The sequence below is a fragment of the Trichomycterus rosablanca genome, chromosome 13, assembly GCF_030014385.1.
Source record: "Trichomycterus rosablanca isolate fTriRos1 chromosome 13, fTriRos1.hap1, whole genome shotgun sequence".
Taxonomy (NCBI): domain Eukaryota; kingdom Metazoa; phylum Chordata; class Actinopteri; order Siluriformes; family Trichomycteridae; genus Trichomycterus; species Trichomycterus rosablanca.
Window position 1 is genome coordinate 38,406,394 of NC_086000.1, and position 17,661 is coordinate 38,424,054.

Consider the following 17,661-nt stretch of genomic DNA (forward strand, 5'->3'; position numbering starts at 1 on the left):
ACACCTGCACAGGTAACATTCACAACACACTTGCACAGGTGACGTCCCACACACATTTGCACAGGTAACGTCCTACACACACATGCACAGGTAACGCCCTACACACCTGCACAGGTAACGTCCCACACACACCTGCACAGGTAACGTTCAACACACACCTGCACAGGTAACGTTCCACAACACACCTGCACAGGTAACGTCCCACACACATTTGCACAGGTAACGTCCTACACACACCTGCACAGTTAATGTCCCACAGTACACCTGCACAACTGAAGAACGTTGAACTTTCTTTAATTGTATGTGTGTGTGTGTGTGTGTGTGTGTGTTAATGTGTGTGTGTGTGTTTGTGTGTGTGTGTTACAGATGTGGATGAGTGCCAGGATGAGAGTGTGTGTACGAGGGGTCACTGCCAAAACACAGAGGGCTCGTTCATCTGTAACTGTGAGACCGGCTTCACCCTGTCTGAGTCACGAGAGCAGTGTGATGGTACACACACACACACACACACACACACCACACACTACACACACAGTAATGCATACCCACACACACACACACAGTAACAAACACTAACACACACATACACGCAGTAAAACACACACTGTAACACACACACTTACACACACTGTAATAAACACACTGTAATGGTCAATAATACACATACACAGATTAACACACACACACACACACACACACACACCCTGTAACATACACACTCATGCAGTAATACACACAAGCACACACTATAAGGCACAAACAGTAATAAACACAGACACACTGTAATAAACACACACACATACACACTGTAACACACACAGTAACAGTCACACACCAATACAAACACACACACACACACACACACACACACACACTGTAATAAACACACTGTAATGTTCAGTAATACACATACACAGATTAACACACACATAATTACAGTGATACACACACACACACACACACACTAATAGACACACAATAATACACACACTGTAATAAACACAGTTATACACACACACTGTAACACACATATATCTAGTAATACACACAGAGTAACACACACACATAATTACAGTGATACATATACACACACACACACACACTGTTGATATTAACTGTGATCTATTGATTAATAAGCGGTGAGTGATTAATGATTGGTTGATTATAATGTAATTAAACATCTGATCCTTCTGAATTAATATTAAATTTTCTCTTTGACCCTGCGCACACACACACACACACACACACACACACACACAGAGCACCCCAGATCTCAATTCTACACAAACTCTAGATGAAAGGTTCTACTGGGTTCTAATCATCAAACACAAGGAACCGGGTCAAGGGTCACCTCCAGCACCACACCAGCATCACCCTCATCATCACAGTCCTTCACCAACTGCTCTCATCTGTGTGTGTGTGTGTGTGTGTGTGTGTGTGTGTGTGTGTGTGTGTGTGTGTAGATGTGGATGAGTGTCAGAGCTTCTCAGGGTTGTGTGACGGTGTGGGTCAGTGTGTTAACAACATCGGATCGTATCACTGTAACTGCCCCCCCGGGTACAGACAGGTCAACGGTACCCGCTGTCAAGGTAACACACACACACACACACACACACATTATACACTATATGGACAAAAGTATCGGGACACCCCTTCTAATGACCGAACTGATGTGTTTCATCCACGACAGTTACTAACAGGTGTAATAAACCAATCATACACAGCAGCAATTGTTTAGGGAAGGACCGCTCCTGTTCCAGCATGTCTCTACCAAAATCCAGCATTCTGCATCCCTGCTCAGCCCCACTCAGCAGCTCTGGGATGAACCGGAACACTGACTGATCAATCAGTTGTATTTAGTCCAGCCGTACACGCTGTCAGCTTTTGACTGAATGGGCACAAATTCCCACAGACACACTACAAAGTCTTGTGAGAAGCTTCTCAGAAGAACGGCTGTTGTTCTGGCTGAGAAGGTCATGGTCAGGCGTCCAAATACTTTTGGCACTACAGTGTATTTACTAACCCAGATGTTCACTGGACTGTCAAAGCAGTGCTTTAAAAGAGTGCGTGTGTGATGTGTGTAATTTGTATTGTGTGTGTGTGTGTGTGTATGATTATGTGTGTAATTTGTATTGTGTGTGTGTGTGTGTATGATTATGTGTGTAATTTGTATTGTGTGTGTGTGTGTATGATTATGTGTGTAATTTGTATTGTGTGTGTGTGTGTGTGTATGATTATGTGTGTAATTTGTATTGTGTGTGTAGTTTGTATTGTGTGTGTAATTTGTATTGTGTGTGTGTATGATTATGTGTGTAATTTGTATTGTGTGTGTAGTTTGTATTGTGTGTGTAATTTGTATTGTGTGTGTGTATGATTATGTGTGTAATTTGTATTGTGTGTGTAATTTGTATTGTGTGTGTAGTTTGTATTGTGTGTGTATGATGTGTGTAATTTGTATTGTGTGTGTATGTGTGTAATTTGTATTGTGTGTGTGTATGATTGTGTGTAATTTGTATTGTGTGTGTATGTGTGTAATTTGTATTGTGTGTGTGTATGATTGTGTGATTTGTATTGTGTGTGTAGTTTGTATTGTGTGTGTATGATGTGTGTGAATGTGTGTGTATGATGTGTAATTTGTATTGTGTGTGTATGATGTGTGTAGTTTGTATTGTGTGTGTAGTTTGTATTGTGTGTGTATGTGTAATTTGTATTGTGTGTGTAATTTGTATTGTGTGTGTGTATGATTATGTGTGTAATTTGTATTGTGTGTGTAATTTGTATTGTGTGTGTAGTTTGTATTGTGTGTGTATGATGTGTGTAATTTGTATTGTGTGTGTATGTGTGTAATTTGTATTGTGTGTGTGTATGATTGTGTGTAATTTGTATTGTGTGTGTATGTGTGTAATTTGTATTGTGTGTGTGTATGATTGTGTGATTTGTATTGTGTGTGTAGTTTGTATTGTGTGTGTATGATGTGTGTGAATGTGTGTGTATGATGTGTAATTTGTATTGTGTGTGTATGATGTGTGTAGTTTGTATTGTGTGTGTAGTTTGTATTGTGTGTGTATGATGTGTGTGAATGTGTGTGTATGATGTGTAATTTGTATTGTGTGTGTATGATGTGTGTAGTTTGTATTGTGTGTGTAGTTTGTATTGTGTGTGTATGATGTGTGTGAATGTGTGTGTATGATGTGTAATTTGTATTGTGTGTGTATGATGTGTGTAGTTTGTATTGTGTGTGTAATTTGTATTGTGTGTGTGTAGTTTGTATTGTGTGTGTATGTGTAATTTGTATTGTGTGTGTGTAATTTGTATTGTGTGTAGTTTGTATTGTGTGTGTAGTTTGTATTGTGTGTGTATGTGTAATTTGTATTGTGTGTGTAATTTGTATTGTGTGTGTAGTTTGTATTGTGTGTGTAGTTTGTATTGTGTGTGTATGATGTGTGTAAATGTGTGTGTATGATGTGTAATTTGTATTGTGTGTGTATGATGTGTGTAGTGTGTATGATTATGATGTGTGTAATGTATGTGTGTGTGTGTGTGTGTGTGTGTGTGTGTGTATGATGTGTGTGTGTGTATGATTATGATGTGTGTAATGTATGTGTGTGTGTGTGTGTGTAGATGTGGACGAGTGTGTGGAGGGACCCCCAGCTGAAGGAGCACAGTGTGGAGTGTGTGTGTGTATGATTATGATGTAATGTGTGTGTGTGTGTGTGTGTGTGTGTGTATATGATTATGATGTAATGTGTGTGTGTGTGTGTGTGTGTGTGTGTATGATTATGATGTAATGTGTGTGTGTGTGTATGATTATGATGTAATGTGTGTGTGTGTGTGTATGATGTGTGTAATGTATGTGTGTGTGTGTATGATTATGATGTGTGTAATGTATGTGTGTATGATGTGTGTAATGTATGTGTGTGTGTGTATGTATGTATGATGTAATGTGTGTGTGTGTGTGTGTGTGTGTAGATGTGACGAGTGTGTGGACCAGCTGAGGAGTCTGTTGAGTGTGATGTGTGTGTGATTGATGATGTGAATGTGTGTGATGTGGGTGTGTGGTTGCTGTATGTGATGTTGTAGTGTGTGTGTGTGTGTTTATGTTGTAATGTGTGTGTGTGTGTGTGTGTGTGTGTGGTTATGGTGTGGGTAGTGTGTGGTGTGTGTATGATTATGATGTATGGGGGTGTGTGTGTTGTTATGATGTATGGGGTGTGTGTGTGTGTTGGTTGGTATGTGTGTGTGTGGGTGTGTGATGATTATGTGGTATGTGTGTGGGTGTGTGTTGTGGATGTTGTGTTGTGTGTGTGGGTGTGGGGGGTGTGTGTGTATGATGTATGTGATGTGTGTGTGTGTGTGTGTGTGATGTATGTGTGTGTGTGGTGTGTTGTGTGTGTGGTGTGTGTGTTATGTGTTGGTGTGGGGTGTATGTGTAATGTGTGTGTGTGTGTGGGTATGATTATGATGTAATGTGTGTGTGTGTAGATTGATTATGATGTATGTGTGTGTGTGGTGTTATGATTATGATGTAATGTGTGTGTGTGTGTATGATTATGATGTAATGTGTGTGTGTGTGTATGATTATGATGTAATGTGTGTGTGTGTGTGTGTGTATGATGGTAGTGTGTGTATGTTGTGTATGTGTGTGTGTGTGTATGATTATGAATGGATGTTTGTTGTGTATGATTATGATGTAGTGTGTGTGTGTGTGTGTGTGTATGATTATGATGTAATGTGTGTGTGTGTGTGTATGATTATGATGTAATATGTGTGTGTGTGTGTGTATGATTATGATGTAATGTGTGTGTGTGATCTGTCTCGGTCTGTTGTGTGTGTGTATGATTATGATGTAATGTGTGTGTGTGTGTATGATTATGATGTAGTGTGTGTGTGTGTAGGATTATGATGTAATGTGTGTGTGTGTGTGTGTGTGTGTATGATTATGATGTAATGTGTGTGTGTGTATGTGTATGATTATGATATAATGTATGTGTGTGTGTGTGTGTGTGTGTAGACGTGGACGAGTGTGTGGAGGAACCCCAGATGAAGGAGCACAGTGTGGAGTGTGTGAACACCGTGGGATCGTATCACTTCATCTGTGAACCTGGATACACCTGGGTACAGGATCCACCCAAGTGTGAAGGTGTGCGCACGCACACACACACACACACACACACACACACACACACTGACGGTAGACTCTCACTGCAGTGTTAATACAGTGTGTGTGTGTGTGTGTGTGTGTGCAGACGTGGACGAGTGCGCTCTGAACAGGAGTGTGTGCAGGAACGGTGTGTGTCAGAACACGGTGGGATCGTTCCTCTGTCAGTGTGATCCAGGGTATCAGGACTCTCACGACGGGCGTGGCTGCCTGGGTGAGTGGAGGCGCTTCTGGAGGTTTGGTTTGGAACCCGGTAGTGAGTACCGTCTCAGAGGGTCTCTGTGCAGCACCATCAATCAGCCAACACACATCACATACACAATACATATACACACACACACACACACACAATCTGGCGGAGGGGATTCCTCATAACTGCTGTGATTACGCCCTCTGCTGGCTGATCGACGGTGCTGCACATAGACGGGGATAAAGTGTGACTCTCCGTGCGCGATACTGATCTCCGTATGTATCCGAATTCTTTATTTATTTCTTGTCTCTCCCTCTCAGATCTGAACGAGTGTGAGCTGCTGAGCGACGTGTGCGGTGAGGCCGAGTGTGTGAACACGCCCGGTTTGTTCCTGTGTGTTTGTCCCGGCGAGGGACTCGAGTTCAACCGGATGACCGCCAAGTGCTTACCTGCACTGAAAGGTACAACACCCCCCCCCCCCCCCCCCCAAAACCATCTCTTAATTTAGTCATATCCCATCACCTGATCTGTAATCCGACCTTTACTGCCGTCTCATGCGTGAGGACGACCGCTTTTTTTCACCTGCACAGTGGTGGCCCGGGTCCTTTCTGTGCAGTTTGGTATGTTCTCCCTGTGACTGTAAGTAACCGCAATGATGGCCGGAGACTGTATAAGAGGGAAAAGGTGGGAAAGTCATGGCTGCGGTACAAGGCTCCTGCACTAGGGGTGGATGATCTGGAGGAGCTTAGTGTGTCTCTCTCTGACCGCGGGGGTCCAAACTCTTCTTGTTGGGGGCCAGATTTAGAAATGAAACATACCCACTTCCCTCTGAACTCTGAGTGCACCGTGTCTATACAGACGTTCAGGAACGTTCATGTAGGTGTAACATCATTCATGTTTTGAGTTTTGGGACAAACAGAAGGTTGTTGGTTTGAATCCTGGCTCTGCTATGCAGCCACTGTTTGGGCCCTTGAGCGAGGCTTTCAATCTTGTCAGCTCCAGGGGCCCCGTGCCCCAAACAAGCTAGGATATATGAAAAATAAAAACAATAATAATTGTACTGTACACGTGTGTGTGTATATATAAGAAATTAGGGCAGTTGTAGCCTAGCGGTTAAGGTACTGGACTAGTAATCAGAAGGTTGCTGGTTCAAACCCCACCACTGCCAGGTTGCCACTGCTGGGCCCTTGCACAAGGCCCTTGACCATCAATTGCTCAGACTGTATACTGTAATGTAAATGTAAATAAAGGAGCTCTTATGAGGGGAATGAAGGTACGGATTGTTTATGCTGGTTTATGGCGACATCTAGTGTTCAAATGCGGTACAACTTTCAATTCACTTTTATATTTTTAAAACTACAGCTGTACCTTGAAACTCGACCTCAGTGGGTTCTGGGAGTGGTGTTGAGTTTTAAAGACGTTGAGTTTCGAGGTATTTTTTTGCCATAAGGATGTTTGGGGAACCTGTTAATGCGTCCATGGTCCCATGGAGCTGCAGATATTTTAGTCTCATGTAAAATAATGAGGTTGTTTTTGACACTTAAACACTGAAAATAACACAAATATAATATAAACACACTGAAATACAATTACTAACAGTTACACATCAATAAAAATACAATAAAAGCTGCACTTTAGTTTTACTTCTTTATTGTTTCCAGACGCTTCTTAATGGTGGAGATGCTTGATATTGGAATACCGTATTCCCCTCAGCACCGGCACATTCACACGAGAAGTGACAAAACCGCTTTAGTGTCTGTGAACAAAACTTACCGTGATTTATTGTAGTAAAACAGCGAGTGAGGAATGTGATTAGTGGAGGAACTTATGAGCAGTAATAATGAAGAGAAGTTTAGTGCTCCTGTCTCCTTCTTTTACTACATTAAACCACGTTAAGCTTTATTTTAAACCAGAAGCGTTTTAGACTCTGGGAGAAGCTGATTCTGATTCTCACCATTTCTCAGAATCGGCTGATCCTGATAACACAGAGGAGAGAGGCTGCAGTGATAAATGAGAGCTGAATTAAATGTGACAGCTCAGGAATTGAAGTGAGAAACGCTGTACCCCTGAAACACCCGGAGACACCCGGAGACACCCGGAGACAGCTTCATGACCGCTGTTTATCCTCACATGTTTGAGTTATGATGTTTGTGTGCAGCCTCCTCCACAGAGAGGAAGGAGTGTTACTACAACCTGAGCGACGAGAACCTGTGTGATAACGTGTTGGCGAGCAGCGTGACCAAGGAGGAGTGCTGCTGTACCCTCGGAGCAGGGTGGGGCGACAACTGTGAGGTCTTCCCCTGTCCAGTACAGGGCACAGGTACGATAGTAGGAATTTATGCATAAATGTCGACCAATCAGAGACCAGGATTTTCCTCTGCTGTATAATAAATCAGCTGGATGTTGTTCCTGTCTGTGTTTATATATTATATTATTATTTATTCTTTTACAGATCAGTTCTCTCAGATGTGTCCGGCAGGTCAAGGGAACGTCCCGAACGGAGACGCTGCTGCCGTCGATAGCTACAAAGGTCTGAACGCTGGCGTTATACTCTAGTAACTGTAGACGTGTTTTATTAGTTTCTTTATTGAATGGTGAACATGCAAAATCTCCTGCGATGTGATGGTAATAAAACTGAAAAGTAAAAATAATAATGTATAAAATAAATCAGTGAGAGCTAGACGTGTTTCTAAATGATTTTGGCTTTATTATTTTATACAGATTTAGTTTATTTTGCACTATAAGGTTAAAAATGAACGAGATCCTACAGTAATGATCCCAGTAAATGAAGCGCCATCCTGTGGTGTGACATCATGTCCTGCGATGTGATGTCATGACCTGCGATGTGATGTCATGACCTGCGATGTGATGTCACAACCTGCAGTGTGACATCCTATGGTGTGATGTCGTGTCCTGAGATGTGACGTCATGTCCTACGGTGTAACGTCATGCCCTGTGGTGTGACGTCATGCCCTGCGGTGTGACGTCATGTCCTGTGGTGTGACGTCACATCCTATAGTGCGATGTGTCGTGCAGTGTGACGTTATGTCCTGTGGTGTGACGTCATATTCTATGGTGAGACGCCGCTCTTCTGAGAAGCGTCTCACAAGTCTTTGTATCACAGTGTGCCTGTGGGGATTTGTGCCCGTTCAATAGTACAAAAACTACAGCATTTGTACGGCTGGGCGCTGATCGATCAGTCGATGTTCTGGTTCATCCCAGAGCTGTTGAGTGGGGCTGGAGCTTTTCTTGGTTTTTAAGTGTGTGTGTGTGTGTGTGTGTGTGTGTGTGTGTGTGTGTGTGTGTGGGGGGGGGGGGGGGGGGGGGGGGGGGTGTGTGTGTGTGTGGGGGGTGTGTGTGTGTGTGTGTGTGTGTGTGTGTGTGTGTGTTAGATGCAGACGAGTGTTCCCTCTTTAAGGATGAGATCTGTAAGGACGGTTTCTGCTTCGATACGACCGGTGGTTACGAGTGTTACTGCAAAGCTGGATTTTACTACGACGAGCTGAAGCTGCGCTGTGTAGGTGAGTGCTTCTCAACCTCGCTTCCTCTCAGCGAATGGTAGGAGCTTCGTCACCTGGATCTGCTTCAGCCGGATCAGCATCAACAACTGATCCGCTTCTTTTCCCGGCAACACACACCCTACACCCTGATCCTACATCCTACACCCTACACCCTGATTCTAAATCCTACACCCTACACCCTGATCCTACATCCTACACCCTACACCCTGATTCTAAATCCTACACCCTACACCCTGATCCTACATCCTACACCCTACACCCTGATTCTAAATCATACACCCTACACCCTGATCCTACATCCTACACCCTACACCCTGATTCTAAATCATACACCCTACACCCTGATCCTACATCTTACACCCTACACCCTGATTCTAAATCATACACCCTACACCCTGATCCTACATCCTACACCCTGATCCTACATCCTACACCCTGATCCTAAATCCTACACCCTACACCCTGATCCTAAATCCTAAATCCTACACCCTGATCCTACATCCTACACCTTGATCCTAAATCCTACACCCTACACCCTGATCCTAAATCCTACACCCTAATCCTAAATCCTACACCCTACACCCTGATCCTAAATTCTACACCCTACACCCTGATCCTAAATCCTACACCCTAATCTTAAATCCTACATCCTACACCCTGATCCTTAATCCTACACCCTTATTCTAAGTCCTACACCATACACCCTGATCCTTAATCCTACACCCTAATCCTAAATCCTACACCCTACACCCTGATTCCAAATCCTACACCCTAATCCTAAATCCTACATCCTACACCCTGATCCTTAATCCTACACCCTTATTCTAAGTCCTACACCCTGATCCTAAATTCTACACCCTACACCCTGATCCTTAATCCTACACCCTAATCCTAAATCCTACACCCTACACCCTGATCCTAAATCCTACACCCTACACCCTGATCCTAAATCCTACACCCTAATCCTAAATCCTACATCCTACAACCCTGATCCTTAATCCTACACCCTAATCCTAAATCCTACACCCTACACCCTAATCCTCAGTCCTAAACCCTACACCCTGATCCTAAATCCTACACCCTACACCCTAATCCTACACCCTACACCCTGATCCTAAACCCTACACCCTAATCCTACACCCTACACCCCAGCACAGCAAACAGTATTGCAGCGTCCCAAAACTTTTGACCATGTTGTGTTTCTATTGGTTGAGTTATGGATGTTTCTGGACGTTGTAGGCGGAGCTACTGCAGATTCTCACCACATCCAGCAGCCCAGCAGGAACAGCGCCGGTGCCGCGGCAGCCTCGGGTACGTGGGGGTGGGAAGAAGGGGGGGGGGCACCCGAGGAAATGATGTGGTGATAATCTGAACCGCTTCTTTTCCCCCGCAGATACGGACGAGTGTTTGGACGAGTCGAACTGTGTGGGGGGGCAGTGTTTAAATACCCACGGGTCCTACTTGTGTTTCTGCACCCCTCCCATGGAGCTGGACCACACCAAAAAACGCTGCGTTTACCACGAGGTGGCAGGTACAACCCCCCCCCCCCACCCCCCTGCACACCACACCCTAAACCCTACACCTGGTCACTCAGGCTAAACACCACCATGTTCTTTTTGTTTTGGTGTTTGTTGGTGTTTCAGAGCACCGAGGGCCGAGTGAGGATATTTGTTGGGAGAGGGTGTCGCCCTCCATGACCTGCACCAACCCCCTGAGCGGGAAACAAACCACCTTCACCGAGTGCTGCTGCCTGTACGGAGAGGCCTGGGGCATGAGCTGCGCCCTGTGCCCATCCAAACACTCAGGTAATAACGACATTTCATGCCAAGGAACAATCCGGGAAGAGGTGGGGGGTGTGGGGATGACAGGGAGGTGCCGTGATATATAGAGGAACTCATGAGGTGCAACCGCGCCTCCATGCTCCCTCTGCTGGCCAGACCAGGCAGTGCAGAGGGACATGACTCGCCACACCACTGGTTCCTTCAAGATCTCACCTCGTTTCTGTCTCTCTGTAGATGACTACGCCTCCATGTGTAACACTCGGGGCGTCGGCTCGGTCAGGAGGCCGTACGGTCATGACGCTTTGGTGGCCGGACCCGTTCACACGTACGAGGTGGACCCGGAGTACGACCCACAGACTCTGCACCCTGTCCCGCCGTTCTACGAGGACTACGAAGACTCCGACGGTAAGTGGCACCCAGATGCTGTTTCAGGACGGTAGCCGCCGTCCCGCTGTAGCTCGCTGACGTACGACCGCCGCTTGCTCGTGTTGTTAGCAGGTGGAGCGGCGACGTTCGAGGGACTGCGAGCGGAGGAGTGCGGGGTGCTAAACGGCTGTGAGAACGGGCGGTGCGTGAGGGTACCGAAGGGGTTCACCTGCGACTGTTTCGACGGATACACGCTCGACATGTCCAGGATGGCCTGCGTCGGTGAGGACACGCCCTATAATCACACTACACTGGGTCATAAGGGTGTCCACATACTTTCGGCCATATCAAACACCCAAAAGGCAGCACAGCACCATCCGTCCATCCGTATCAGAACCGTTTCTATCTAAGACTGATGGATCATGGTGTAAAGAACACACACCCTGGACCCCCGAGTCAATCATGAGTCAATAATGACTTTATATTAAGTCAGTAACAAGTTAATAATGAGTCAGTATTGAGTAAATAACTAATCAATAATGATTTTCATAATAATTAATAATAATTCAATAACAAGTTAATTATGAGTCAATAACAATATAAAATGATTCAGTAACGAGTCAGTCATGAGACTGTCAGAATCAGTAATGAGTCAATAACGATTTCAAACGAATCAGTTACAAGTTAATGAGTCAATAACTTTCACGAGTCAATTACAATTGATTAATGAATTAAAAAATAATTCAGTGACAAGTCAAAAATGAATCAGTAATATATCAAGTCAATAACTAATCAATAACGATTTCATAATGATTAATAATTCAGTAACGAGTCAATGAGGATTTTATATTGAGTCAGTAATAAGTAATAATGAATGAGTCAGTAATGAGTCAGTAACAAGTAACGAGTCAATAATGAGTCACTAATCAATTTGTAACAAGCAAATAAGTTCATTACAAGTTAATAACGAGTTCATAATTAGTCAATAACAATTCAATAATGAATTAATAATAATTCAGTAACGAGTCAATATGGAGTGACGAGTCAAAAAATGAATCGGTAGCGAGTCAATAATGAGTCAATAATGAGTTCATAACAAGTCAGTAATTAGTGAAAATGAATGAATGAGTCAGTAATGAGTCAGTAACAAGTAACGAGTCAATAGTGAGTCACTAATCAATTATTAACAAACAAGTAACAAGTTCATAACAAGTCAGTGGTTATAATGAGTCAATAACAAGTCAATAATTAATTACAAATTATTCAGAAACGAGTCAATAAGGAGTAACAATAATTAAGTCAATAACTAATCAGTAACGATTTCATAATGATTAATAACAATTCAGTAACGAGTCAATAATGAGTAACGACTCAAAAATGAATCAGTAACGAGTCAGTCATGAGTCAATAACAATTTCAAAACGATTTCATAATAATTAATAATAATTCAGTAATGAGTCAATAATGAGTCAATAACAATTTCAAAACAATTTCATAATAATTAATAATAATTCAGTAACGAGTCAATAATGAGTCAATAATTTCAAAATGAATCAGTAACAAGTTAATAATGAATTAATAATAATTCAGTAACGAGTCAATAATGAGTCAATAATGAGTTCATAACTAGTCAGTAATAAGTAACGTCTCAATAATGAGTTACTAATCAATTATTAACAAGCAAATTAGTTCATAGAAAGTCAGTAATTACTTAAAAATGAGTGAATTTAATAATGAATGAATAATAATTTAGTAACGAGTCAATAAGGAGTCAATAAGGAGTCAGTAACAATTTCAAAACGAGTCAGTAACAAGTTCATAGTAAGTCAATAACAATTTAATAATGAATTAGTAATAATTCAGTAACAAGTCAATCATGAGTCAGTACCGAGTCAGTGTGTTTAATCTAAATCTTTGTGACGTGTAGAAAATGAATAAATATGAAGATAAATAAATATAAAGATAATAAATATAAAGATAAATAATATAAATGTAATTAATATAAAGATAATAAATATAAATATAATTATTATAAAGATAATAAATATAAAGATAATAAATATAAAGATAATTAATATAAAGATAAATAAATATAAAGATAATAAATATAAGCATAATATATATAAAGATAAATATAAAGATAAATAAATATAAAGATAAATATAAAGTTAAATAAATATAAAGTTAAATAAATATAAAGATAATAAATATAAAGATAATAAATATAAAGGTAATTAATATAAATATAATTAATACAGAGATAATAAATATAAAGATAATAAATATAAAGATAATAAATATAAAGATAAATACATATAAAGATAATAAATATAAACATAATATATATAAAGATAAATATAAAGATAAATAAATATAAAGATAAATATAAAGATAATAAATATAAAGATAATAATATAAATATAATAAATATAAAGATAATAAATATAAAGATAATAAATATAAACATAATATATATAAAGATAAATATAAAGATAAATAAATATGAAGATAAATATAAAGATAAATACATATAAAGATAATAAATATAAACATAATATATATAAAGATAAATATAAAGATAAATAAATATAAAGATAAATATAAAGATAATAAATATAAAGATAATAATATAAATATAATAAATATAAAGATAATAAATATAAAGATAATAAATATAAACATAATATATATAAAGATAAATATAAAGATAAATAAATATAAAGATAAATATAAAGATAATAAATATAAAGATAATAATATAAATATAATAAATATAAAGATAATAAATATAAAGATAATAAATATAAAGATAAATATAAAGATAATAAATATAAAGATAAATATAAAGATAATAAATATAAAGATAAATATAAAGATAATAAATATAAAGATAATAAATATAAAGATAATAAATATAAAGATAATAAATATAAAGATAAATATAAAGATATTAAATATAAAGATAATAAATATAAAGATAATAAATATAAATGCTTTATTCTGATTTTATTGTTTCAGATGTGAACGAGTGCTCGGAGCTGAACAGCAGAATGTCTCTGTGCAGAAACGCTAAATGCATCAACACACCGGGATCGTACCGGTGCCAGTGTTTACCCGGGTACACACCATCCCATCAACCCAACTACTGTGTACCCAGCGTGCCCAGCACTGACACTAACACACAGTGACCCGCAGGGGGCGCCATCAACACACACAGCACACACTACATAGACACTACACTTATTTAATCTAAGCCCGTATACTCTGCACTGTATTCCACACACACACACACACACACACACACACACACACACACACACACACACACAGACTTGAGATGAAGATGAACTGTGTTTTATTCTGCCATCAGAAGGATTTTATGTGACAAACCCGAGTGACTGGACGCTGGGGGATCATCCATCAGCCACGAATCTTTTATTTTATCGTTTTATAAATATTAATAATCTGAGTTTTTATTTGCCGTCGTCTCCTCTCAGTCCAGCGTGTGTTTTTATACTCTGTGGCTTTTCTTTATTCATCCTGGGTTCAGAACCTCACAGGAACGCATCGATATCCGACCAGAACATTGTGATTATTGTGGAAGTGTATCGACAAGTCATGATATTACCAGAATGTCCCACTAACCGGCCACTTTATTAGGAACGCTTTAGTCCATCTTGGGTCTGTCTGAAATAATTTAGACCAGGGGTGCCCACACTTCAGCGGCTTCAGATCTACTATAAGTTCCTGTACTGATATTCAGCTTCACAGCTTCACACTGACCTCATTCTGATGATTTGTACTGAAGGGTGTCGGTCAGGTTCATGTATCTGGACAGTAGCTGCTGATACTGATTCTCAAACAGCGTCCAAGGATGGATCCATATTTACACGTCATTATATTCATGTCGAAAAAGCTGATTCACACAAGCAGGTCGATCCAAAACTGCTGTTAAATATGTGGATCATTTTCTCGTGTTTGGATATTTTTCCTCCACCAGCAAGTTCCAAAACTGTCCAGCAGAGGCGCTCGACTTCATCTGAATGTCAGATTGAGGGTTCAGATGTGAGAATATGAATGAAACAGCGTCTCTGCCTCTGTGTTCCCACTTGAATCCAAGCGTTTTGGTTTCTTTGTGCTCGGTCGCCTCTCATCTACACTAACAGTGCGGGTTTGTGGCGCAAACTGGCTACTGATGAATGAAAACGTTCTAGATTAGCGGCGCTTTAGGTAACAAACAGCAAAGTAAAGAAACAGCGGCCGCATTTCATGTTGAACACGTCGACCTGTTGTAATCGACTGGCTGATCGTGATCAACGTATCAGGAACCCCTGATTTAGACGATTACGTAATCGCTGTCCCCGCCTTACTAAGCTAACACAGTTAGCCTCAGGTCATTCAGTCATCATCATAATGTTCCTAATGAAGTGGTCGAGTTAGATATAAGAAGCGCTATCGCTGTGTTCTGAACAGATCAGGATTTATTTTTAATAAAATGATTCCTTTTTATGAACATGAAATGTTTGGAGGTGGCCACGCCGATATTATTATGCTACATTGTGTTCCCCCTTCTTAGCACATTTATTATTATTATTATTAATTTTATTGTTATTATTATTATTATATATTTGTTTATAACCCTAAATCCTCACAAAGCAAAGCAAGAACAAAAAACCTAAAATCTAGAATATAAGAGAATATTTTTATATGTTCCTGATCAGAAAATAAGAACAGTTTGTGCTCATTATATTTTCAGAAATGTTAGATTAGCACTGACTCAGCGTTCACGTTACGCTAACATTCTGTTTTATAAACAAGACATTCATATTTATTCGGTTTAGCCACAGTAAGAAGCTGTCGCTGTTTGTTAGCTACAGATTTACTCACAGTGCTAGCTAGAAATTTTTTAGAAACACTAATCACACTGTTAGCTACAAATGCTAAAGCATTAACGACAGTGCTAGCTACAAACACTAAAACACTAATCACACTGTTAGCTACAAACACCAAGCTAGCTTTAAAATAATATTTATATTAAATGTTAAACTTGTGCCTTATAGAAAAGCAGCAAACATGAGGTAGTTAGCATGTAGCATTCCTGGCTAGCTGGTGACTTACTGTACATCTTAAACTTCAAAACTAAAATTGATTTTTATTAAACGTTTTAATACTGAAAGACTTTTTCTACTGTAGAGGATTAAAAAGTGATAAAACTGTATTTAATGATTGTAATAATCATCTGCCTTTGCTAACCTTTTGAGGAATTTTAACTGCCAGCAATGCAGCTAATTTTTAGCCTTAAGGTCCCGCCCCTTTGTCTATAATAACCAATCAGAATCCTCAGTTTGTGTGACGGTGGTGTTTAGTGTTTTTTGTTTGTAATTGTAAGCTAGTTTAAACCTTCGATGTTTATTTCCATGGCAGTGAAATACTGGAAACTTCGGAGCCGAAAGCGTTTATGGTTTTAATTTCATTATTTAGAACTTCGTCTGAAAAACATGAAGTAAATAACGTTTATATATTTATTAAAATAAAAAGTTAGGTTAGCATAGCAACAGAACATAAAACATTAGCAGCGCTGGGGTGTTTACTGTTCCCCTGTTCTTACACGTTTGTTCATGCTAAGCAGCTTAGCTTTACTGCTATACAAAAAAACAACATTAGCCGTAGCATTGTTGCTCTGTAGCGTGAACGCAGAGTCGCTAGATGAATCGTGATCGTAGCTTTTAGCCTTTAGCTTTTTTACTCGTTTTCTGTTTTTGTAAACACAAAGTGCCTGAACTCGTCTCCTTCTGTTTTTTTTAAGCTGAATCGTTTAAATCTTTTGAATCTTTTGAATCTTTTGAATCTTTTGAATCTTCTGAATCTTTTGCCGGGTTGCAAAGCTGCTATGAAACAGCCGTGAGATTTTTATTCTCTTTTTTTGTACATTTAAACAAAGGAGGAATTTTAATAAAAGTTTTTATGTGTTTATAATTTGTACATGGATTAAAAAAGCTCTTGTATGATTGTATAAATACGAATATTAATAAATCTGAATAAATCACGACTGACGGTGAGATTTCCACATGCTGCGACAGATATTTCACTTTTCTTTTATTTGGTTTTTATTTTTAGTTTATTTTTATTTAGTTTATTTTATTTTTTGTAGAGTTTTGTTTAGTTTTATGTTAGTTTTTGTGTATATTTATTTTAGTTTTTTGTTTAGTTTTATTTTTATTTAGCTTTTTGTTTAGTTTTTCTTTTAGTTTTAGTTTTTATTTATTTTAGTTTTTTTGTTTAGTTATTTTATTTTTATTTAGTATTTTGTTTAGTTTTTCTTTTAGTTTTTGTTTTTATTTATTTATTTTTGTTTATTTTTTTATTTTAATTTTTAGTTTAGTTTTTTTATTTTTATTTTTTGTTTAGTTTTTATTTTATTTGTTCAGTTTTTTTCATTTTTTATTTTTTGTTTAGTTTTTTGTTGTTTTTTTGTTTTTCTTTTTGTTTTCTTTTTTTAAATTAATTCTTTATTTATTTTGTTTTTATTTTACATTTTTAGCTTCAAGAAACTCTTTATAGTTTTTTTTTAATTTGTTTAAACGTCTGTATTTAAAACCAAATGAATCATCAGGAAGTGCAGACTGTGAGGTAGATCTCAGCCTG

The 17,661-nt window shown here is 39.1% G+C and overlaps 1 protein-coding gene across 2 annotated transcripts in view; it reads left to right on the forward strand.

Annotated features, from left to right (window-relative positions):
* ltbp1 (latent transforming growth factor beta binding protein 1) overlaps positions 1-17,065 on the forward strand; it is a 73,638-nt gene extending 56,573 nt beyond the window's left edge. For both annotated transcript variants that reach the window (XM_063007580.1, XM_063007581.1), the window contains 14 exons: positions 367-489; positions 1,464-1,589; positions 5,012-5,140; positions 5,247-5,372; positions 5,669-5,809; positions 7,507-7,668; positions 7,801-7,878; positions 8,741-8,869; positions 10,109-10,180; positions 10,263-10,400; positions 10,513-10,674; positions 10,885-11,055; positions 11,146-11,298; positions 14,035-17,065. In XM_063007580.1, coding sequence (XP_062863650.1) covers positions 367-489; positions 1,464-1,589; positions 5,012-5,140; positions 5,247-5,372; positions 5,669-5,809; positions 7,507-7,668; positions 7,801-7,878; positions 8,741-8,869; positions 10,109-10,180; positions 10,263-10,400; positions 10,513-10,674; positions 10,885-11,055; positions 11,146-11,298; positions 14,035-14,204 — 1,880 coding nt within the window. In that variant the 3' untranslated portion in view covers positions 14,205-17,065. The remainder of the gene's footprint in view (positions 1-366; positions 490-1,463; positions 1,590-5,011; positions 5,141-5,246; positions 5,373-5,668; positions 5,810-7,506; positions 7,669-7,800; positions 7,879-8,740; positions 8,870-10,108; positions 10,181-10,262; positions 10,401-10,512; positions 10,675-10,884; positions 11,056-11,145; positions 11,299-14,034) is intronic.
* The last annotated feature ends 596 nt before the right edge of the window (positions 17,066-17,661 follow it).